Here is a 24,767-nt window from a genome sequence, read left to right as displayed (position 1 = left end):
AGTGGTTTAATCTTCCAAATCTAGAGCAGAAAGACAACTTGTACCTTAGTAGCTACACAAACACTCCTAAGTCGTGCTGTAGTTAGCTATGTTGGTCAGTCTGTCTTGACCTTGTTTTACACTTGGATTCATATCACTGTCATGGTTGATAATAACCTGAGCTTTACCATACTTCAATATCAGAAAAAGGTGGCATATTATCTCAGTATGTATGATTTACTTTAGTGTTACTTATTTTTTTCAAGAAAATAGTTACACTGGAAAAAAAAAAAACCAAACATTTTCAGGCTTATTTAAGATAACTTGACTTTAAATGGCTGTTTTGCTGTGGTGGAGATGGCATTCAGCTTTCCATTGCCTTAGAAGAATATGGACATTATAGTAATTAGATAACAAATGCAATACTTAGCAGTGATTTCCCATCTTGTACTTGTCAGTTTTCTGACAAAGGAATCTGTTTTGGGTGTTGTCATCATCTGTCTCAGCTTCCATAATCCCACAATGTTTGCATGAGCTTCCTTGAGCTATGTGAGACAGTCTATATGTTCTAGCTAGGAAAATGTCATGTAGTAACCAGCTCTAAATCAGAATTTTGTTTTGTTTTGTTTTTTCTTTTGCCTGCAGTTGTCTTTACTATGGTTTGCTACTGTAGTGTAACTGTCTGGAAAAATGCAAGGTCTTATTTTTAACTAAAAGCAAGTACAAAGAGAAATAAAAGTTCTTTGTTTTCTAAGCTAGACAGTCAGTGGTTTGTTTGCATAAAGGAAGTAGACAAAAGATAGGAAATAATGTGTTTACTCTGTGATCTGAAGTCTTTGGTAGGCTCTGAGTAACTATGCTTGCACCCAAACAAACTCCTTATTGACCCCTTATTAATATATGAACTGTGCATAGCAATATTCAATATATATTTATTTATGCATACTTGAAATGGACTTGTTACACATTTTAAGGAAGAGAAGAAACTAATGGTCATACTTTGGCATTAATTCAAATACCATGTTTTACTTCTGAAGAATCACATTCTTAAATGGTATCTATTTGAAATTTTTTAAAAAGCAAAATATTCAAGCATCAGAAGATCTTAAAAGAGAAAATAATGATTTGAAGAAGAAACATAATGAGGCTGCTTCAAAAGTTCTCCAGCTTGAAGAAGATATCATGACTGTTACTCAGAAAGCCATTGCAAAAGAAACTGAGTTAGACAGGTACTTACTTTTTTGTTCCTTACCTTCCTTATTTTACTTGTCTTTCCCTAAAGGTGATTTTTTCTTAAGCTAACAATATTTATTATATGCATGGATTTTCTGTATTAATAGTTCTGTACCATTAATTTTTCAATGTTTTAGTCTGAAGGACAAACTGAAGAAAGTGATGCTTGAGAAGGAGCAACTTGAATGTGTGTTAAAGACAGAAAAGGATGAAAAAGAACTTTATAAGGTAACTTTATTACATGTACCTGTATACACTGGAATGAAGTGGTTTGAAATAAAGGTAATAATGTTTTATGGAGAAGTCTAATAAATTGAATTTGTTAAGGAAAAGAGGAAATGGGTAACTTCTGTGAACATATCTTTAAGATAGTTAGAGGTGTTCTCATGTAAAAATGAATGAGGAAAACAGCATCTGAATTCAACCATGTTATAAAAAGGTGTCTAAGAAGGAGAATGAATCACCAATTTGTTAAAGCTGAGACAAGCAACAAAAAATAATAGATTCTAGTGAGAAAAATCTTCAGCAATATGGTGCATCACCCAGTAACTCATCATCTTTAACACACTTTTTCATAACTAAAATACTTCTTAGTCATTTAAATTCTCTCTCCAGACTTTATTTTCTAAATCCTCTTCTTGAGCCTTGTGTATAACACTGAGAAGCTTTAGTAGGTTCTCTATTGCACTGGATTTTACTAGCATGGCTGATTTCTTTTGCTGGTATTGAGAGACACACATATATAGAATAAAATACACTACCACCCTCCCTCCCCCAAAGCAGAGAAAACATTATATGCTAAAATAATGAAATCCTTAGGTTGTATGAAACAGATCAAGTGTATTTAAAAGATTACTTCTGTTCCTAGATTATAAAATCTCAAAGCATCATTTACAAGCATGGAATTCCTTTGTAAATAACACAGATCTTCTGGACTTGAGTGCAGGAGCTATTTTGCATTATTGTAGGCAGAGTTGTTAGAAATAGTTTGCTGTTGTTGAAAATTAATATTCCTCATGTAGGCCTGTTTGCTTAGATGACTATGGGCAGCTACTGCTCTAAGTTTAATTTCTTTTTGGTTTTCTTCAAGTCATTTCTCTTTTGCTTGTCCTTAGTTGTCCAGCATTTGTGAAAAGAGGAGTGAGTCCTGAATAACTTAATATGAGTGGAGAGAAATTAGGTCTTTAACTTCTAGCTGTAGAGTGGATCTGTTGTTAGGTGACCATGCTGAAAAAATTCCAGCCAGAAAGTTTGGGCTGGAGGGCAGTGATAGTATCAAATATTTAATTTTTCTCTTCACCATTTCTAATCTGCCTCTAGTTAGAATAGATTAGAATTTAGTAAGCACATAAATAGATAGGTGAATAGTAGTTCTAATGTGGAAGAAGTTTGACATGTTTTAGCATCATTGCAGATACACTTGAAGAATACAGAAATAGAAAACACCAAACTAGTAAAAGAAATCCAGACGTTTAAGAATTTGGATGCAAACAAAGAAAACATGATATCGTATTATAAAGAGGAGGTTGGCAGATTACAGCTATTAATAGCTGAAAAAGAAAATATGAAGAAAGCTATTTTGCACTCCTCATCAAACAAGGTAAGCAGTACTCAATATAATTGGCCTGATTTGAATAAACATATCTAATGCTGTATGTGCTTAACAAAAGAAAGGAAGAAGTTGAAGAAATCACCAGGGTAATTGCCTAAGAGGCATGAGGATTATGTTGTTCTCTGTAGATGCAGAAGATGATGAAAAGACTGAGATCTGTTCTAGTTTTGCACCTTTTGAGCTTATTGAGGTCTCAAATGATGAACTGAGATTAACTACGTGTGGAAAGGTAATTTTTGAGTTCAGTGAAAGTGGAGTACTACGTTGCTTTTAGCTTCATAAAAAATGAATGGAGGTTGAGGAAGAAGTTTCTAATGTAGCTGTGTTGAGGCTGTAGAGGGTGATGGAGAAGAAAAGAGGAGACATGGAGTGATTGCTGAAGGACTTGTTAGGTGAATGTGCTGTTGAGCTACAGTGCTGACTGAGAACTCTGCAATGACAGGGTTTCAAACGAGGAGGTGCCTTTCTGTGCCCTGTGGCAGTACTGTGGTTAGCAAGCCATGTGGTATAACAGGAGAGTGAAATTGCTGAAGAACTCATATTTATGCTGTCCATGGTCCACATGGGGTTACTTCATACTTAGTTCTAGTTGGGTGCCATGGATGCCTCTACTGGGTTTGTGTAGGTTTTGGTAGCTGAGTGGCTTCTGTGAGAAGCTGCCAGAAGCTTCCCCTGAGAGCCAATACCAGCCAATGCCTGACAGAGCCAATGCCATCAGGCTCCAAGGTAGCCCCCTCACTGGCCAAGGCTGAACCTGTGGATGATGATGTGGGATAACAGATTAAAGAAGGCTATGGGAGAGGGAAAACTGTGTGAGAGAAATTGCAGCTGAAGAGAAGAGTGAATGCATAAGAGACAGAACTCTGCAGACATCAGGGTCAGTGAAAGAGGGCAAGAGGTTCCAGGTGTTGGAGCAGCCCATGGTGAAGACCCTGGAGAGGACTCCATGCTGGAGAAGGTGGATGTGCCTGAAGAAGGCTGTGACTCTGCATTGGAGCAGGTTTGCTGGCAGGAGCTGTGACCACACAGGGGACCTGTGCTGGAGCTGTCTGTTCCTGGAAGACTGCACCCCGTGGCTGGGATCCTACACTAAAACAGTTAATGCAGAACTGCAGCCTGTGGGAAGGATATGTGTTGAAGAAGTTTGTGGAGGAGTGTCTCCCATGGGAGTTACCATACACTGGAGCAGAGGAAGAGAGTGAAGAGTCCTCCCTCTGAGGAGGAAGAAGCAGATAACGTGATGGACTGACTTCAGCCTCCATTCCTCATCTTGGCTGTGCTGCTGGAAGAGAGGAGATAGAGAATTTGGGAGTGAAGTTGAACTTGAAAAGAGGGTCTGGGGTCTGGATGTGTTAAGATTTGGTTCTATTTCTCATTATCCTATTCTGATTTGACTGGTAATAAATTAGATTAATCTTCCCCTCAAGCTTAGTCAGTTTTTGCTCATGACAGTAATTGCTAAGTGATCTCTCCCTGTCCTCATCACAACCCACAAGCCTTTTGTTATATTCTCCCCTTTATCCAGCTGAGGAGGGGAATTGTGGAGTGGTTTTGGTGGTCACCTGGCATCCAGCCAAGCTAAATCCACAATAGAATAACCATTAGGTGTTTTTTTCCTGATGTACATCCTCCATTTCATCCAAAAGGAATGCAGTTTCTGTGCCCCGAGATTGTTCTCTGATCTACAGTGTGATAGGCAATAATGAAATTTACTGGGAGCTTTGCTTTACAAATGTGCTCTTGATCTAAATTAGAGAGTCAGTTTAAACATAGCCTTTGAGGCCAGCATGGAAAAGCCAGATTACGCAGGCATCTTTTTGGTGTATTTTGCCAATCTTCTCACAGCAAAGCAACTTGGATCTCAAAAGACTAGAAATTGTTTTAAAGTAATACGAGTTTTGAATATAATATTAAAGTGGAAAAGTAGTGCTGTTGAGGATGGACATAGAGTTTAAAAAGGGTATACTATCTAGCTTGAAGTTACATCTTATTGATGTAAAAAGAAAGAAAGTCTCTTTCTTGCTTTTTTGTTTCTGGATGTGTTAAATTACTACTGTGTTTTATTTTGAAGGGAGTAGATATGTTTCAGTACTGAAGCGACCAAACATTTATGTAATTAATTAATCTTAAATTGTTTTTGATGTTTCTGGTGGGATCATTAATAGTTTTATCTCACACTGTGAAACTACAGATATTTACTGAAATATGTTACTGATGTATCATGTGCTGTAAGAATAGCTAGGAGACAGGACTTTAGGACATTTACTTGTCTATCCATCTTCATAAATGGTTACAAAATGTATTAGTATTCCTCTGAACTTACATGATATTAAAAAAAATTAACAAATAATGGACTAGAGATAGCCAGACTTTATGTCTGGACTCAAGAATAAGATGAATATGCCATCAGGGAGCCTGGAGGTGGTGACTATATAGTGGCTTCTTTTGTTAAAAAAAATTAAAATTATATTTTGTAATCTTGGCCTTCTTGGAGGAGTGAGAGGCTGGTAGTTCAGCTTGGTCAGCTGGCTTTTGGATTGCCCTGTGTGCTTAGTGCTACATGCTGCAGTTTGCTCTTCATTATTATCTGTTCTCTCTTCCCTCTGGAAAGCTTGTTGTGCAAGATCTTGGGAAATAGAGCTGTGAGTAAAACATCCCAAAGCTGCTTTACAGTGTTTTACATCAACCAATTGTAGGCACTGTGAGAACTCTTGCTCTGTTGGTACTTACAGTGTGTTTCTGTGGGATGAACTTTGCTTTTGGTGCTGGAGTCCTGCAGTGATAAGAGCGGAGATGTGGAAAACAGACTTTTTTTGGTCATATGTTTGAAACTGAAGCTGAAATTCCAACAAAAATCCAGAATTTAAACTTCTATTTCATAGTGAAACTGTTTCACTATGAAATAAAGTTTGCCTTTATTTCACAGTGAAATAAATTTGCATATCATTGCTGGCAAAGAGGACAGGTGGGGAAAGTAGTACTTGTGTACTGACTTCTTGATGTAGTAGTTTTGCTAAAGCCACCAGGAAAACTTGGCTTTACTCTCAGATGTTTCTAATCCCTATACCAACCTTTATTTAAGCTTTGAATTAAAAAATGAGGAGTTCTCTTCCATCTCTTCTCTTTCCTAGGATGAGGCAAGTATTTTGAAAGAGCAGCTTCGGAAAGCTGAAGATCAGATTCAGGCTAGCAAACAAGAAGCTGTTCTCATGTCAAAAGAGCTGAGTGATGCAGTAAATGTGCGGGATAAGACAATGGCAGATCTTCACAGTGCGCGGCTGGAAAATGAAAAATTCAAAAAGCAACTTGCTGAAGCTTCAGCTGAACTCAGAAGCATCACAACTTTGAAAAAAGAACAGGTAAATTGTCAGTGTTTAGTATGGAATTTTGTCTGTATTTATAAAATATTTACTGGGAATAAAATAGGTTTCTGGATGATCAGTGAAAATAATTATAAAATTTTCTTTCAGCATTCAATATACTACCTTAAATCAAGTGCATGTTAGCTGATTTAGAAATTTGGTCAGAAAGGTGGTTTGTGCTCTTACTCACATCTGCTTCTCCCCACATTATTTTCACAGAATAATTCAGTATCTATGTTATTTTGAATCCTCTCCCTGTCTTAGTTCTGTTAAGTGAGCCACTAGCATTAAATATTAATTTAAATGAGAAAATGTATTGGTAGAAACTTGGGTTGTTTTATAATGTTCTTTTGTCATAGATAGATTCTGTCTGAATTCTTTTAAGTCCTTCCAATATTTGTAATCAAAGTTAACTTGATTTAAGTACTTATAAGTATAAAAAATATTAATGTAATGGAAACTGTCTTGATCTAAGTCTTTGATAAAAGTATAGTGAGCAAATATATGTTTCATCATTTTGATTAAAGTTAGCTTTTTCAAGGATCTTCAGTGACTGCAACTGTATTGGATTTATTTGCCACTAGGATTACTGTAATGGTGTAAGTGAAGAAAATATATTGAGCTGAGCAGAATTAAAATAGTACTGTAATATTACAACACTCAAAAGAACTATTATATTTAAAACACCAAATAATTGCATGTTTTTTTTTTTCCTGAGAGTTTCAGTTGTATACAATGTGTTTTGAAATGTATAATGATAGAAGTAGCAAATCATCTGAATGCCTCAAGTTACCAGAAAGTATCTGAGCATGGCCTGTGTCTAGTTGTTGGATGTGGTTTGTGTAGCTTGTGTAGTGGCTCAATGGAGCCACTCCCAGGTGAAACCTACTGAGTGTGAAGGAATAGTTGTGGACTGTGCACTTTTGATATGTGGCTATACTTGTCTGTAGGATAGCTGGAACACCCCCTGGTAGATGTTCAGACTTTTCCTATACATTCAGACTTTAGATACACATTAATGAGCTCATAAAATAAGAATCTTCTTTACCTTCCTCTGGTATTATATCAGTGCCTGTTTACATCCCTCAGTGTGTCCTGCTTGGAATGAAGCTCAGCACATATTCTGCCTCTCTCTTTGCTCTACGGCTTGTGCTATTCCTTTCTTTCCCACAAAGAAAACAGGAGCTTCAGTACTTACATGGAGCATTATGCTTTTTTAATTGAAAAAAGACTTTTTAGGAAATAGTGGGATTTTAACAAAAGGGAGAACAGTTTCTATATTTTTTTTTAAGGAAGCTTCAAACGCAGTTGAACAGGAACTGCGCAGGGAAGTTGAAGACCTGAAGCTTCGTCTACAAATGGCTGCTGACCATTACAAGGAGAAATACAAAGAATGTCAAAAACTTCAAAAACAAGTAAACAAGTTTACAGAACAGGCAGTAAGTAGAATGAGATAAATTGCCCTTGCTTTTTGGTAACATTTCAAAAACAATTTAATTTCCTTCTATGAACACTAATGCTTTTAAAAAGGATTAAAATGTGTGGTAAGCAATGACTCTTTACATTTTCTTTCATAAACCTAGTTGTGAAATTAACTTCTGTTGTTCCCTTTACGTAGTTGTCCAAACCAAGCATAGAATTTATAGTAGCTGGTATAGAAGCCTAGTAGAGTTTAGATGAACCTATAAGCATTACATTGTTCAAGGAAGAATTTTGAAACTGAAGGTGGGAAAATCCATAATTACTACATCTATCCAGTACCACCACAAAAAAGCCCAACAAAAAACCCCAAGCCCAAAAATGGGGAAATAAAGAACTTGAAGTAGGTTTTAAAAGCCAAGTGGAGAAGAAATCTCCACAACAGAGTATGGAGTTATATTCCATATGTATTTTGTAATCTTACCACTCTTCCAAGATCTATTTAATAAAAAAATGAATCTTTGGATGTTGATGTAAGTCTTAGGACACCTACTAACTGAACCTGTCAGCCAACTTCAAACAGATTTGAGTGCAGAGTTCTTCAGAATTTTGTAAAAATTAGAGTTGGAGAGGAGCTCAAACAGGAAGAGGCCTATGCACAATGGCAATATGTGCAAATATTAATCCTTAAGAAAACCAGACTTAAGTATTTCTCTTATCCACAGAACATTGCATAAAAAACTCATCTTCTCATCCAGAAGGTCAGTGGTGAATGAGGTGTCATATGTGTCTTTTCCTTAAAAATCTTCCTTATCTTAGACAAGGTTGTACATCTCACAGCAAATACCAGATTTCATTGTTTTTGCTCCAGAAGTCCAGCAGACATTTCTGATACAGATTCTAGTTTTCTAATGGAGTATTAGATTTAAGTTAATGAATTAAAGTGTAACTGAGTCTCTAGAAAATGAGATTTTTCTATTAATTTTCTTAGAAATTACTCTTTCTAGGGAAAAAGACCTTCATCAAATAAGATGATAAAAATCATAGTCCTAAGCAATTTCAATCTTAGAATTAAATGATTTTGTATATTTATTATTACCTTCTGTTTAAATGGGTGGTTCTAAGTTTGGAGCAACTAATACATTTTGCAAGATACATTACTTTGTGCTTTGGCTTTCATTTAATCAAATACCAAAACCAAAATTTCTTTTCACAAAGAAAACTGCAGGGAATCAACAGAAACTGACAGATGCATCTAACATTGAGACAGTTACTGCCGTCCTTACAGACAAAAAGTTGTCTGCATCTCCAGGTATTAACAGCTTAAATTTTGTCTGCCTTTATAAGCCTGAAATTGTTGTCTATGTGAAGTAGTCACTAATAGTATTTGTAGTATAAAGTAGGTGGACTTGTTTTGTTTAATTAAAGCATTAATTAGAGATGTGCAGATTGAGCTGAATATTTTGTGTCTTACCAAGTGGTAACAATCATAAATAAGTTAATATATCAGTTTAGTTGCTATTTTTTAATGTCAGTAGAACTGAACTCTTGAATTTCTGCTTCATGGTTAACAGAGATGGTTTTGCCCAGCTAAGAAACAGTTTATTAAAAAAAAAATCTTACTCAAATTTTCAATTTGAGTATAATAGCACAGTAATTTTCCAGTCATTATTATAACTATCCACTATAATATTCTGCTGTAATATCAATCTTCTGTGAAGTTCTGATTATGTGATGGCAAGGTCAAGTCTACTGACTGTTTTCATTAATTATAGGTGTAGTGGCTTATTACAAAATGTTTATAATTATTTTGAATTAATTTTAGTTATCGCAAAAACAATATTCTAAAATTTCAGTATGTAATGTATTAAAACTAAAGAAGAAATCCTCCACTATGAGGCTGGTGAGGCATTGGAACAGGCTTCCCAAAGGAGTTATGAATGCCCCATTCCCTAGGGTGTTTAAGGCCAGGTTGGATGGGGTTCTGAGCAGCCTGGTGTAGTGGAAGGTGTCCCTGCCCATGGCAGGGGGATTGGAGCTAGAGGATCTTTAAGGTCCCTTCCAGCCCAAACCATTCTGCAATTTTATCATTCAGTTTAAATTGATAAATGCCAAAAAATGCTGATTAGTTTTTTCTGTGTTATTTTATAACTGACAGATTGCTGTCTGTAAAGACCAAAAGTCGTAATTTCTATCAGTTTCCTCCTGTCTAAAGGAAATTCAAGGCTTTCTTAAAACATACAAACCCAGCAAGTTTGGTGATAGTGTGTGATGAAGTAGTGTGCTGAGGTACTTCCACTTTTTTATGTAAGAATTGAGTATTTAGAATGATAGCATACATATTTTGGTGTTTACTTTGCTTTCTTTCTTGGGAAGGTACTACATATGTGTGTATTTATGCTGATCTTCCCTTGGTGTGAGAGAACTGAACATGGATAGGCCAGTACAGTTGCTGATTGTACATAGCACGTAGTATTGATTATCTCTGGTTTGGATAACATGGAGCACTCTGCTTTTGATGCACTCTCAAATCTGGGCTGTCATCTCTCTCACACAAAATTTATGGAAGGAAAAAAATCCATGTTCTTGTTTTTTTTTTCTTCAATGTTCACAGTTAGCCCCATTTCACCTGACATAGTTTCGGAATCCGTGGTAAAGGAGCAAGTGCGTGAGATGAATAAAGAGATTGCTGAGAAAACAGAGAAGTATAAGAAATGCAAGCAAATGTTGGCAGTAAGTAAACAGCTGCTTTGGAAAGCTGAACAAAAAAGAAAGCTCAGCTGTAGGTGCTGAGCCTTAAAACAACAAGGCCTACCCAGCTGAGTTGCCTTCCTTGTTTGTGTGACACACTGTGATTATGGTAGAAATCTTAACATTAGAAAACACATTTTTGTTCAGTCAGCTCTTGACTATGTATGGTCTTAGAGGGTCCAGACAAGGAAAACCAAGATATAGTAAAACAAATGTCCACATGCTTAAGGTTTTAAATACTTTCTGTTCTTACATTAAGTGTAATTACTCTTATAAATCAAATACAGCAAGTTGCTGTAAACCAGCTGATGTTTGGAACAAGTGTGGCAGTGTTGATGTGATAAACTGTCCAAAGCAAAGTAACTTTTCCCTATCTGCCTGTCATGGCTTTTACAGTGTTTTCATACCCGAGTGGGTGCTGCCAACTACCTTGGGCTCAGTCACACATAAAGGCATTTATTTGATTGTCTTTACCAAAGTTGGCACTTGATTTTCATTTAATCAGTTTGGATGTGTGTATGGAGTATTGCGTCAGTGGCACTGATGAAAAGTTCAGAACATTGCGAAAAATTCTTACTTAGTGTTGTCTTGTCTGTCTTCATTTTGTGGCTTTCATTATCACAATGATACTATTCTATTTTAGTAAGTTTTCCAGGAAGTAATAACTGTCCTGTAATTTTGCTCATGACTGTGTCCATGGAGAGTCTGCACTGGCTTCTGCTGGATGCTTATTCCATAGTGATTTTTGAAGCGAGTTTTTCTGTGACCTTCTGGATGAAAGATACTTAGGTTGTAAAAGTCACTTGGGAAAGGTTTTATATTGAAGTGAAGTACTTGAAAGAATAGTAGTGGCTAGTAGTATTAGGGTACAAAGAAACTTGAAACTCTGAAACTAAAGAGGAGTATCAGCTTGTTGAAAACTCAAGGAAAGAAATGCCTATTGAACATAATTTATGCAGTGTTCTGTGGTCCTGACCATTTCAGAGTCTTGAGTCAGGCTTATAGAAGCCATTTGTAAATGGTCTCGTTTTAAAAGCATGGAGTGACATTTTTGGGGGTGGGAGGGAAAATCTCTTAAGACTAAATATTTCATGCCATGGTATAAACTACTTTAGGATGAGAAGATGAAATGCAGTGTTTATGCTGATGAATTGGCTAAACTGGAGCTGAAGTGGAAAGAACAAGTGAAAACCAATGAGGGTATAAAATTACAGCTGGCAGCAATGGAGGATCAGTATAAAGTAAGTTAAAGTTGTTTATGACAATGAATGCTTACCTCTTCTTAACATGGCTGCTTATTTCTGATAGTTCAAGTAATGAAGAGCTTTAATAAGTAATGCACACTAAATACATTTTTGCTGTAAATACAAATTCTGCTGTTGAAGAAACAGTATAGTCTTGTAATGTTTCTTTTAAAGTATGAGAGGTCTGCTAAGATCTACTATCAGCTGGCCATCAGTCTTTTAACACTGTGCATTTTGACAAACCCCTAAATGATGTAGTCTTGTAGTATGGGAAAAAAAGTGAAAGGCATTTCTAATTTCCTGCTGCTTACTGTAATACTAACAGGAAGATTGATTGGTGTGTTTGTCTAAAATCTTCATATTCTATATTGGATTACCAGTGTAGTAATGTCTAATGCATTTTATCTGAAGTCAGTAGAGAGAGAGGAGTGGTGCACTGTTTCTAAAATCATGCAAGAATTTAATTTGGAGAACTTCACCTATAGTCTTTGTAGAGTAATGCAGCACATTCACCAGAAAGTCAAGCACAATGGACAGCTTTAGCTTGCAAGGTGCCTTAACCTTTGATGTTTTGTGATAGGAATGCTTATGCTGGATTTGATTTTTAGGTCAATGGGAATGAGATATGAGCAACAGATGTTCATGAGACCAGCTTTTCTGGTGGTTCTCAGTAGAATGGTGATAATACAGTTGACTCTGTTGCTTGCTTTTGTCCATTGTGATGAAAAATGATTAAACTGAGCTGTGACTGTATTGGTTCTACTAGGAACCCCTTTTTATTAGGAATTACAGCACTGTTTCTTTATAAAATGCTGAATTACTCTGCAGTTTATTTCAGTACTCCACAGGCCATCTTTTTCTGACACTTTCCAAAACTATAATTTCAATTTTATAAAATGCATGACTCTTTCCAGCTTATTTTACTAATTAGCAGTGATCAATTGCCATGCATAATTTAATGTGAAGTAAGTTTAACTTCTTAGCAGCAGGTGTAATAAATAATTGGTTCCATTATTGAAAGCATTTTGGCTGCAGTTAAAAAATTGCTATAATTCAGGAGGGTGCAGGTGGTAGAGAAAAATTGAGCTCTTCTTCCCAGTGAGGAGATTTTGCTCCATTGACCTAAACTAGGAGAAGGAATTTCAGAATTGAAAAAAAGTGATAAGCAGTTATGCCAAGCACTGAGCTTTGATATTAGAAAAACAGGGGAAGAGGCAGTCTCAAAAGGAACTAGAATACAAATAAAATAGTCCTTTGTATTGTGAGATCATTTAAATCATCATTTTGAAGCCAGGAAGAATTGTGTAATGTGTCAGTTGTACCTCCTCCTAGAGCACCCAATAGAGACACAACATAGATGTTCATGAAACAAATTTAGTTTCTCTGAGGCAGGAGCAGCTTTTAGTTCTCTCAGTTTCTATGGTGAGACATATGAAATGCCAATAAAATACTCACATGTAATGAGATGAGGCTTGCAAACCTTCAGCTGTGTCTGGGCAGCGGTGTCCCTCCTGCCATTGGTGGCACTGATAGAACTCCTTGTTTTTAACACAGAATTTTCTCATTCCACAACTGTTCAGTGAAAACTGGTGAGAAAAGGCTGCTGATTAACTGCAGTTACCCAGCAGATAAAACTTCGTGAGAATTGTTGGATTGGATTTATAGTAACACTATGTGATGCATGTAACTCTAATAGACAAAACTATTTTCATCTGAATAGTTAATTGGGGAGCTTTGTTTTCATGATGTAACATGCAGGGAAATAGTTTCCATTCACTAATATAAGAATCTTAATCTTTTCATATAGATTCAGCTGGCAGAAAAAGAAAGACGAATAAAGGAACTGGCATCACAATTGGAGCTCTTTACCAGCGAGAAGGTATTGTCACACATTCTGAAATATTAATGTAATGTAGAAGTACCCCTAAGGTATTATATGGCAATTAATCAAAGCTAAATTTTATTGAAAAGTGAAACAGTAAAATGTCTTTATTACATTCAGATAGTATTGTATGGTATTGTGCAAAGTTGGGCTTTTTCTTCGAAAATTAATTTGATTACTTTGCAATTCCAGTATGAAAGATAAAACCAGTCATTTTAATACTGATAAACTGAAACAAAAGTAAACTTTCAGATTAAGCTAGTTAATTTTTTTGTAAAATTCTAGATTGTCAAGTAGTTGATATTTATCTTCTCTTTAAGACAAGGATGTAATTTTTAATAAATCTCTCATATTTTTCTAGTTCAAAAGAAATTAAATTTTAGTTTGAGTTTTGGTGAGGCTAGTTTAGCTGGAGGGAGTAATTTTAAATACCACACATAAGAACAACAACTGTAATAATAATAAACAACAACAACAACAACAATAATAATAATAATAATAATGTTGTATGAAGCTTATTAAAGCTTGGAACTTTGTCTGCCAAATTTATAGATATTTACATTACAAAGAAGAATCAAAGTGCCTTGCTAGACTGGACCCATGATTTAAAAGGTTAAGCATGGGTTAGTAGTAAACAGCATTTCAATTTATACTCATTTCAGTGTTTGTTTATAAACCAAGCATAGCTTTCTAAAAAATGTTCATTTGCTGTCTCTTCAAACCTACGAAATGACTTTGTTTCTGTTTTATTTACATACTTAGCTTTATTTTTTTTGTTTAAATCAGTCTCTAGCTGTCCAACTTATGGCTAAGGTTTTTTGCATTACCTTTTTGCAGTCATATTTCTGTTTCAGTTGTATGTAATACTACAATTGAAGTACGAATGCCACTGCCTCTCATTTTAAACTGCTTTTTTATTGCAGAAGAAATTGGTTTTAAAAAGGAAAATCTTGATTTCGTTGCTAATTTATTGTTTCTGCTTTGTATTGAGTAAAGATGAATTACTTAGATTTTACACACTCACTAAAATGTGCAATCCTAGCTTTTTAATCTTACCTGTTTTAATCATATGTTCCTTTTAGTTTATAAATCTAAAGTAACAGTGGCATAACTTTATATTGTATCTAGAGGACAGATGACATCCATTACATGAGGTCTTTTTGCATTTGAGTAGTGTTTTGTTTTCAGAGGAGTTTTTGATACTTGATTTTTGCATTTCTCTGTTCAATAGGTTGATCTGAAGTTCACCCGTTTGGAAGAAAAAAAATTGAATTGTTCCTTTCTTAAACAGACTTTTAATTTTTATGAAGTTGAATTGGCAGTTGAAGCTTTGGCTTTAAGTGTCAATTTAAAGTCTTCAGGGAAAAGACACACTTCAGTCTTTGAGGGTTTTATTAGCATCACATCAGCAAATATTAAACATGAACTTAGAGAACCCAGAAGAAAATACTAATCAGAAAGAACATTACTGGAAAGCATGTCTCCCTTAACAGTCCCTATTTTTAAATTATTATTTTCATATTTATATCTCAGGATTTTTTGCTTGGCATATTCTTTTTGATATTCATGGCATTTTGCTCTCTCCCTTAACCCACTTCGTTGAATGGAAGGGTGAGAAAGATTTTTACTGGGATAAATTACAGCTGATGCATTGACCACACTGAAGTCACTTTAGTGTCTTTTAAGATCTTAGAGTTTTAATGGTTTCTAAATTATAAAACCCCTTTATCGTTTGTAATTACTATCATATGTATGGTTTATGTGCAGGAACCTAGAATTTTAAGTATATTCATTTTTTGACGAGTTCTGTTTGATCATTTCTTAAATAATGATCTGATTAAAATATTGCTGTTAAGTATCAGAAGGGATCAATGTACTTAATAGTTCACTAAATATCTGCCACTCATGAATTCATATGGAATTATGTCAAATAGGTACAAAGATGTGCTCCATGTACTAAAATGATACATTTTTGAATGGTATGGTATGATATGAAAAAAAAGAATAGTTTTCTTTTTAATTTTAACTTTTAAAAACTTTTCTCACTGCACATTATCTTTAGTTGTTATTGTCAATCTACTGATTTTTACTGATTTAGCTAATTTTTTTCATTGTAAAAAGGATGCAGGCACTTGAAAAACATGGCAGTTCTGTTCATGTATTTAGAACTAGCTGACAACAAACCAAGAAAAAATAATACCTCTTTAAAATGTCTTCTTTGTCTTTTCTTCACTGACTGTTTTTGGTATTTATGATATACTTGGCATAAGGTCAAGATTAAAAGACACTAGGGAGGTTAGCAGATTTTTTCTTTTAAAAACATATTTCATAAACATTTCAAATTTTGTTAGGACTCCACAGGTTAACTACATTTTGAACTTTGCATTTTTTAGGAGCTTGGCAGGACACCAGGAGATCAGGCTGGAAGGATGATGGAGGGACAGACTTCACAGCCGACATTACATTTTCGCAACCCATATTCAGAGGAAAATGGACCAGTTCCTGCAGTGCCAAGTAGACTACCAGTATTGCAATATGGAAACCCTTATGCAATTCAGGAAAGAAGAGGTAAATAAATTTCAGACACCCCCCCCCCCCCCCCCCCCCCACCCCCCAATATAATTTCTCCCTCTCTGTTTCAAAGGCAGATTAAGTATTGAATGCAGGTTAAGTACCAACAATCTTCAGACTGGTTTACAGAACCTTTTCTGATTGATGAACTTCAGTAAAGGGCCTTAATTTATTATGGGAATCAGTAAGGTAAAGAAAGTTTTAAATGCCTTTGAAAAAAGCTAATTCTCTCCTATTGTTTTATACTGTCTAAACCAAAAATGTGTTTTAACTCTTGATTTTTAAAGGTATGGTAGCATGTCTCTAATCTCAAAATATAGTCTACTGAACAAAGATGTCCTAATTAATTTTTCTTCAGATGGAGCAGATGGCGCTTTTAATCCTGATGAGATCCAAAGACCACCTGTTAGAAGTTCCTTTTGGGAGCTAGATGATGTAGTCTGTAGCCAGCCTTCACGCAATCTCAGTCGGCCTGATGGTTTAGAAGATCCTGAGGACAGCAATGCAAGTTACCTTTTTTGTTATTTATTTTCCTTGATGTGTTTACTGATGAGTTACCAAGAGTTTCACATAAGTTTTCCATATCTGATAAACCAGATTTATTGTTATGTAAATTTGGAATTGGTTTTTCTTTTCCCTGAAAAATACTTTTGCTTGCTGTGAAGGGAAAAACTCCATTGATGATAATATACTTGTTCCCCTAATCTCTTGAGTTACTGACAGCTTGTTTTGGTATTAAGACAGTAGCTTCTTAATTCTATTGAAGTACTAAAGTAAAAAAAGTTAAGTAATCTCAGCTCATGATTTTTCTGTCCTGTGTGATAGAATGAGCGCTCAAAATGTAGCCACATCTCACTCATTTTTTAAATAGGAATATAGGAAATAAAGTGGAACAGAAGAAATAAAAATGTAAATGATTCACATACCAGTATTTTCAGTAAATGCTGACTATAAATTGGTATACTAATAGATACATTATTCTAATCTGTTAATCTTTTGTTCTGTCTTCTGCAAATCTGCATTTATTCATTTCCATTTTGAATGCTTCTTGCTGCTGGACATGTATTTGAAAGAGCTGAATTGACTGTTGCCTAAAGCTGATTGAACTGAAAGAGATACATTTGCACTGATTTTTTTTTTTTTTTTTAGGGCTTTGGCTGTTTCAAGTTTCTGGTTACATTTCTTTATAGTACAGTTAACTTGCACATTCTGGTATAAAAAATACTGTAATAAATTGGACTGCATGTCTTCATTTGAACAGAAGCAGACCTATTATTCTTTCTTATTCCAAGTACTCTTGCACCTTCAAAAATATTAAACAAGAAATACCTTTCTGCAAAGTATTGTGCTCTTTGCAAGTACAGTGGTATCATGACCTGTTTCTCATTTAGTCTAGTTTGCCACATTTAATTGCTATTAACCTTTGCAGAAACTGATCAGTGTTCAGACAGGCATGATTTTAGCCCTGGTGCTCAGCACCTATAATGGAGAAAAATGTATTTCTCCCTCCTACCTTTTGCTCTCAATGTCCATTACTGTGAATAATTAGAGAACCTGTCAGAGCTTTTGCAGCCTGTTCAAGATCTCGAATGTGAGCTTAATGCTGTTCCCACCTTTACTTCACATTTTGCATATTTAATCTGATCATTCTTGACGTAGCTATTACATCTGACAAGCTCTTCTCTTCTTTAGTCATCTGCTGCAGTTTAATTAGCGGGGTGTTTTCTCTGATCTATGTGCTTTGCCCTCTTGCAAACCCAAGAGAAACAGTGCTAGAGTCTTGTGCTCGTTTGCAGACACAGCTTGGATTTTTGTAATGAGGTGGAATATAACAGGCTTAAATAAAGTTCAGCTTGAGAAAAGGTGCCTTTAAATCAAATAACTTGTGTCTTTATTTTTATTTGCAATGGAGAATCAGTTGCTTGTTCCTTACCTAAAAAGACTGTATACATAGCGTAGAAATTTATATGGAAATGAGAAGCTGCAGGAATTTTTCTAGGGAGGCTTAGTAATATGCCAAAGATAAAACAGTTCTGAGGCAGGGTGTAAATAAATAACCAGGAAAAACTTCCACGTATGTAAGTGATTCATTATAAAGAAGAGTCTGTCATTTGTACAGAAGAAACAGCAAATATAAAATTATAAATATGAAGAGATTACAGTTTCTTGGGCTGTTTTTTGAAATAAGATATTTAAGATGTGGTTCTCTGCATTTTGTCAACCAGTGGGATGTAGAGCCTTTTGCTGGAGGAAGATTTCCTCCCAGAAGAAAAGCACTGGTAGGCTTGCTGCTTTGTTTAAAATGCTACCATTGTATGGACTTCTGCTGTCCTCCTGTCCACATTCTTTTTATTAGCTTAAGAAATTAAGGGTGTTGTAGCCACTTCCACCTCTTCATGGCTAAAATATCTTTGATAAATAGACATATTAATCATGCTAGGTGAACCACTACCAAAACAACCATGATGAGGTGGAAGTGACTACAGCATCCTTAATTTCTTAAACTAATATAACACCAGATATTCAAATGCCTCAGAATTTATGTTCTGTTGTGTTCCAATTTGGTTTCTCCCAAAACTTGGTTCCTTAGAAATGGGCACTTCCGTGTCTTCGGTTATAAAAACCCTTCAGTTTTGTATGACTGGGAAGAGTTTCTAGGATTGTGATAGCTTTGACTTTTGGAACTCATAGGCCAATTAAACCGTGATTTCTGAGAGGGATAAACTGGTCTGTGTTAATAGTGCCAGCTGAGCATGTGCACAGTGGTGATTTTTGGAGTGGCTAACTTGCTGCAAGTTCCTGCTGTCATCTACTCAACACTTAACTTTCCATTTACTCATGATCCTGTAATTGACCAAAATGGAATTGTTGGGAGCAAAGAATTCCTACCAGTAAAGGAGAGATCCATAAACAAAACATACATGCATACATATATATATATGAATTTTAGAAATTTAGTCCTAATTACAGTTGGCAGCAAACCCAGTATAACCTACCTGAGACTACTAAACAATGTTTTAGTCATGGTAAATTTGTAGGGGATGAAGAATGTAACTCTTGGCAACTGAGCACCAGGTCAGGATATTTTTTCAGGTAATTCCAAAATGGCCTTTCTTCTGGCAAAACTTCCCACAATACATTATTAGCCTGATCTGACCCTGGCAGCCAATTACTATCTTTTGCATAGGGAGAACATGAGAAGAGCAGTTGGTATCCAGGTGTCTCCTGGGAAAGCAGACTGCTTGCAGAAAGGTTGAGAGGCCTAGAGGAATGAGTTTCATCTCACTCCCACAGCAGAACTGAATCACAGAATAAAATGTGTATGTCCTCCCTCCCAGTATACCTGCTCTGCATGTCAGCTCTCTGTCTGTTAGGATGGGCATTGGTTCCTTACTTCTGCATATCAGAATGATCTGTAGCTCTTGGAGATGGGGTTTTGTACTGTATCACACAGTTTTCTAATTTCGGTTTGACAATGCTGTGTAGGGAAGGCTGTGCTCGAGGATGGCTTAGATGAATGGAGACGAGAGATCTCTGAAGGCTGCTCTTAGAATATAAGTTTTATTAGGGATGGTGAAAGGTCTTGCTTGGAGCTGCCAGACAGAGCACGTGGCAAGGCCTGAGGAGATGGGGGAGGGGAGAGACAAGGGGTAGAGGGGATGCTCCAGGAGAGCATGGAAGTTCCAAGAGAGCGGGGATTCCAAGAGGGTGTCTGGCCCCTCGGAGACCCCTTATCAGGGGGCTTCGAGGTGGGCTGGAACAAGACTTGGGCCAGTGGGGTTACAGGCACTTGATGCTTCAGGGGAGGGTTACAGGTGCGGGGTGAACCATACATTTAGGGGGTTGAGATGGAACAGTCCATTTGACTTTTGGACTTACCTGTAGGTAAGGGCATTGTCCAGCCAGTAGGGGGGATTGTTTTCATCCTGGCTGTACTATTGTGAATCTTTTACCAGGCAATTATATTTATCCATCCTTTCCAACAATCATGGAACTGCTTACAATTGTAATTATGAAAGCAGTACTTGAGACATAATTGATTGGTTTCAGTAAAACTAATCAAGTTGCTCTTCTGACAGTTTCTTCCCCTAGTGGCAAATCCTATTTTTACCATGCTCTGGTGTGTAATACTGTATTTATCTTTATGATTCACTTTATCTGTGGAACTCATTGTGGCAGTTTTTTAAAAAGCCAGAGGTAGAGTCCAGTGATAATGGTTAAATCATGATGTTAAAGACATCCTTTATAATTCGTTCGCCTAATTATTTAGACTTCTAGTTGAGTGGGCCTGGCACTTGTTCTGCTGCAGGATCACAATGCCAGCCTGTGGATCCATGGTACCAGTTTCTTTCCTAAGGACCTGAGACTGTGTACCCACTGTGTTACATCACTGCAGGGCACTGTAGGGCTCTCAGACTATGTGCAGCCATGTCCATGTCCCTCATCATCAGTCTGGACTGCCAGAAAGGTGGCTTTGGATCTACATAAAGGGCAGATTAAACTGTTTCTTTCTCAAAATATGGAATGGGCTTTCATCAAAAGAACTTGCATGACTCAACCTCATAGTATCGAAGTAAGCTGATGCTTTTGCTTAACACACAGCATAGCAAGAGCCACTGAGGCACTGAGGCTTGGTGTCTCAGCAGTTGTCATACTCTCTGTAAAGCAGCTTTAAAAACCAATGCATATTTGTCTTTGAGCTGTCAGAGATAGTTCTTGAACTCGGAATATCTGTTTTCCAGGAATTCTGAGTTAGCTCAGGGTGCTGTGTGAGATTTTTTAGTTCTTGGTGACTGTATAGTGTTTACTGTAACTTGCAATTAGAATAGTTGAGAAGTCCTCTCAGTGTAAGATAAAGTTCTCATGGTTCCTGTTTGGCCATGCCGTGGTTACACAGTAATCTCTGTAACATCTCTGTGAGGTCAGCTCAACAGAGAGACATTTGCATTCTTCTTGTGTGGGTTAGGCATCCCAAAAGGTTAAGAACTGATCCCTGTGACTTTGCCAAGAGCAGAAGTACATTGCAGAGACAGATGTTCCGTATCCTAACAGGGATACTAAGTACATACTTAGTATTGACATTCTTGTACAGGGCCTGGGTCAGAAGCTGCTGTAAGGAACACACAGTATGAATTTCTCAATTAAGGGAACTGGGCCACGAGAAAGCTGTAGCCTTAGGACATTCCGAAAGCTTTTACATGTGCTTGCCTTGTGTTGAAGAGAGTTTTTGCAAGGCAGCCATGTGCAGGTGTGCCTATACAGAGGAAAGCATCATCCTTTTTTTCAGATGTTTCTCAAAAAGGAACGAGGAGTGTTACATTTGTACGTGGTAGGGTACCACACTTGCTAGAAGCTGAAAGAGAGGGCAAAAGCTGTAAATAATTTTATCTTACCAAGTGACCAGCTGTAAGCCAAATGCCTTTAAAAAAAAAAAAAAAAAAAAAGGGGAGGAGGGGAAAAGTTAATTTCTTCTTACTGAAGAAATTATCTAAGACTTAAGTGTTAATTTGGCCAGTGTTTGTAGTGGAACTGTTTTACTGATGGAAGATGCACATGAATTTTCTTGTTTAAGTCCTAGTGTGCTTCAGTCTGGTATTCAGCAAATTTGTTGTGTTTTTGTACAAGCTCTAGCACTGTAGCATGAGAGTACTTTAAACAAAATAGTTTTTTCTTTCTTAATATGTCTATCCTGTCTCCTTTATGACAAAAGGAACAACTGATGGTTTTAAAACTCTCATGCTCTTTTCACTGCGGGTGCAAAGCAAACAGACTGCAAGATTATGCTTGTTGCCAGCATCTTGTCATAGCAGGCCCCACTGCCTTCTTAATGGAAATGTTAAATAGTTGAAACCAAACAGGTGTTGTCAGAAGAATATTGAGGAAATTTTCCCATCCTTCCCTGTTTCCATTAATCCTTCATAAGGGAAAAGTACGCTATCCTAAAACTGAAGTATGTTTGCATATGAGTTATCTGTAAAAATTACAGATAATTAGAATAATTACAGATAATTTTTTACAGATAATGTAGTTATCTGTAAAAAACACAGCATGTGTGCTGTTATACGTGCTCCTTTGCACATTGTTTTTTGTAGATCAGCTAAATAATTCCTAGCCCTTGCCTTTAAGGCATCTTTGGGATAAAAAGGAAAATGAGGTAGGAATTGGAGTTCCAAAAATCTTGGAATATAGCTGTATTTCCGCCTGGAAATTATTCCATTTTTCTGCTCTGTTATTGAATTGCAGAATAGAGCCAAGATGTACAAAAGCAAAACTTATGCTGCAGAAATTACAGAGTGCAGGTAAATTTCACCTGGGTTTGTGTTTGATAACAAAAATGCATCTTGAGAAAAAAAAAAGAAACAACTGTTTGTAGGGGTTAGTCTTTACAATACTTTCTCTTCTCAATAGGATGATGACAACACTGCACCTTCTGCTCCTGATCCTCCAAGTCTACTCTTGCGTGAGCGGGGCACAGGCTTCTGCTTTGATTCCAGGTAGATGTTATCTTGTTATTGGTCTTTAAGGGCACGGAGAGGTTTCTGTAGAACCACCCAAGGGTGGGGGTGTAGGTGAAAAGCTACTGGGCATTTTCAGTGAATGTTTGGATTACTATTAACTGGCAGAGAATATGCCATGAGACTGGGCAGGCCGTTCATCCTATACCTTTGATGGAATTTTGACAATTTTTTTTAGTAAATGAATGAATTACTTTTGTTTTCTTCCCCCCTCTCTTGCCAACCTAATTGTGAACCTAAGTTTAGAGCTTTTATAAAGTGTTATGTTCGCTAAGAGCAAGCATTTATGAGCAGAGAGAGTGGTTTCCCATGAAACTGGCCATTAAAGCATTCAATAGATTTGTATTCAGTGGTAGCTGGAATAAGGTCAAAATTATGTTGCTTTTAAAATGCCAGGTTATTTTGGAATTTGCATGTGAAACTACTCTGACTGTATTGAGTGCTTTTGGAAAAACATTTAAATGAACTGAATGATATTTGGATACAAAGTCCACTCAAACTGAAGTTGGTAGTAAAGTTCTGAATGTCGGTGGCAGCCGGATCCTGCTTTTAGTTTGCATTAACAGAATAAATAGAAATAAACTGTTCCCTTTTTTCTTTCTCTCTACCTCCTCGTGAAGTTTTGATGTGCAGAAGAAATGCCCTCTCTGTGATGTGATGTTTCCCCCAAACTACGACCAGAGCAAGTTTGAGGAGCACGTTGAGAGCCACTGGAAGGTTTGTCCCATGTGCAGTGAGCAGTTCCCGCCCGACTACGACCAGCAAGGCTTTGAGAGGCATGTCCAGACGCACTTTGATCAGAACGTATTAAATTTTGATTAAATACTTTGTTTTGCAGTGTAGCTTAAAACCCCACCACTTTGGTAGTCCATCTCCGAAACAAAAGCAGTGCAGCTTTCTGTAACAGTGCAAACTTCTGATTAAAAGCTCATGTACTCTAATGGGAGCCATGGCAGTAAGCTGCTATGGGGTTATCTTCTCTCTCTGCCTAACACTGTACTAAGGAGACCCACAACCCCCCACCTTGTTGTATATGTAGCTATTTATTCCCCTACTTAGCGGAATTTCTTCCCCTACTTAGTGGAATGCCTAAGGACACAGGAGTGACTGAGCCTCAGAAAAAATGAGACCGGCTTCATGGTGTTCTTCAGCTACATTTAAAAAAGATCACCAAAAACACCTGTGATTTCTCTTACCCTTGATAACTGAGGCACAATTAAAAATGTAATAAGCAGGTGTTTCTCCTAGCAAATCCATATAGTTTTTCTCTGAGTAACACTTAAATTGGAAAGTTACATTACTTACCCTATGAAAATATAGTTTTCTAGTACATTTCTGAGATGTAGATGCATGTACTGTGAGATTCCAGGCTTGCAGCAAGAGGAATGGTAAATACTTCAGTTTCACATGTAGAATGTTTGCCTTAAGGGATAACATTAAATGAGGTACGTTATACTTTAAGGCAGTGGTTTTGAGCTGAAAGAGACTGCTGTGCTTAAATGCCTAAAAGTAATTGTTTAAAAAAGTCATTGCCATTATGTTGCAGTTTTATTCAGTAGAAAATATTGTTCTATTTTCACAACAGTGGATTGTGTTCCTTCTGGCTTTTAAAAACTTTTGCGTTTTAACTTTATGTATTTCTTTCCAATAAGTAAAAACACGTGTGTATATCTAAACATTTTATATTTACTTTAACTGTATTAAGTAAATTTGCTTCCCACTTGCTGTACAGTAGTCTTGTTACATTAAAAGCAGAATTGTTCATGGAGTGAGTGGTCTATTTTCCCTCCTGCTCATTTTGAAATTAAACAGAGTATAGACTTCACTTAAGAGTAAATGACTCGGTGTTGTATGACACAGGGTTGCTCCTCACATCTGTTTATGTTCTTTCTTTGAGAGGGAGACGCTGGGATTAAGGCTTAGAGTAGCCTCTGTTGACTGCAGTTCCCTCCTGAATGTGCAATATCCAGTTAATGCAGGATTTAACTAAAAACTGCATGACGTGGATGAATTGCAGTGTCCTGGGCAGCAGCAACTCATCAGTGCTCGTGTGCTATTTGCAGTCTAAAGATTTTTATAACTGGGAACTTTATAACCAAGAGTTGGCCTGAGGTAAAGCATGAATTTTTTTCTTCATGTAACTCAACAGCAGATGAAAACAGTTAGAACAGGCTGCAAGAGTTTGATGATACCAAAGTA

At 36.5% G+C, this 24,767-nt stretch overlaps 1 protein-coding gene across 4 annotated transcripts in view; it reads left to right on the top strand.

Moving 5' to 3' along the window:
• The window catches only part of TAX1BP1 (Tax1 binding protein 1), a 56,400-nt gene extending 32,064 nt beyond the window's left edge, over positions 1 to 24,336 (top strand). Inside the window, exons 6-18 of one of the 4 annotated variants that reach the window (XM_021538187.3) lie at positions 1,060 to 1,208; positions 1,350 to 1,440; positions 2,627 to 2,812; positions 5,956 to 6,183; positions 7,479 to 7,625; positions 8,824 to 8,917; positions 10,220 to 10,338; positions 11,472 to 11,597; positions 13,408 to 13,479; positions 15,876 to 16,050; positions 16,412 to 16,557; positions 22,462 to 22,547; positions 23,189 to 24,336. In XM_021538187.3, coding sequence (XP_021393862.2) covers positions 1,060 to 1,208; positions 1,350 to 1,440; positions 2,627 to 2,812; positions 5,956 to 6,183; positions 7,479 to 7,625; positions 8,824 to 8,917; positions 10,220 to 10,338; positions 11,472 to 11,597; positions 13,408 to 13,479; positions 15,876 to 16,050; positions 16,412 to 16,557; positions 22,462 to 22,547; positions 23,189 to 23,390 — 1,821 coding nt within the window. In that variant the 3' untranslated portion in view covers positions 23,391 to 24,336. The remainder of the gene's footprint in view (positions 1 to 1,059; positions 1,209 to 1,349; positions 1,441 to 2,626; positions 2,813 to 5,955; positions 6,184 to 7,478; positions 7,626 to 8,823; positions 8,918 to 10,219; positions 10,339 to 11,471; positions 11,598 to 13,407; positions 13,480 to 15,875; positions 16,051 to 16,411; positions 16,558 to 22,461; positions 22,548 to 23,188) is intronic. The other 3 variants (XM_021538188.3, XM_021538189.3, XM_021538190.3) reach the window with 3 other exon arrangements.
• Positions 24,337 to 24,767: the final 431 nt, after the last annotated feature.

The sequence above is a fragment of the Lonchura striata genome, chromosome 1 (genome assembly GCF_046129695.1).
Source record: "Lonchura striata isolate bLonStr1 chromosome 1, bLonStr1.mat, whole genome shotgun sequence".
In the NCBI taxonomy this organism is placed as follows: domain Eukaryota; kingdom Metazoa; phylum Chordata; class Aves; order Passeriformes; family Estrildidae; genus Lonchura; species Lonchura striata.
The sequence above is the reverse complement of the archived record's forward strand: the minus strand, read 5'-3'. Positions and strand labels throughout refer to the sequence as shown.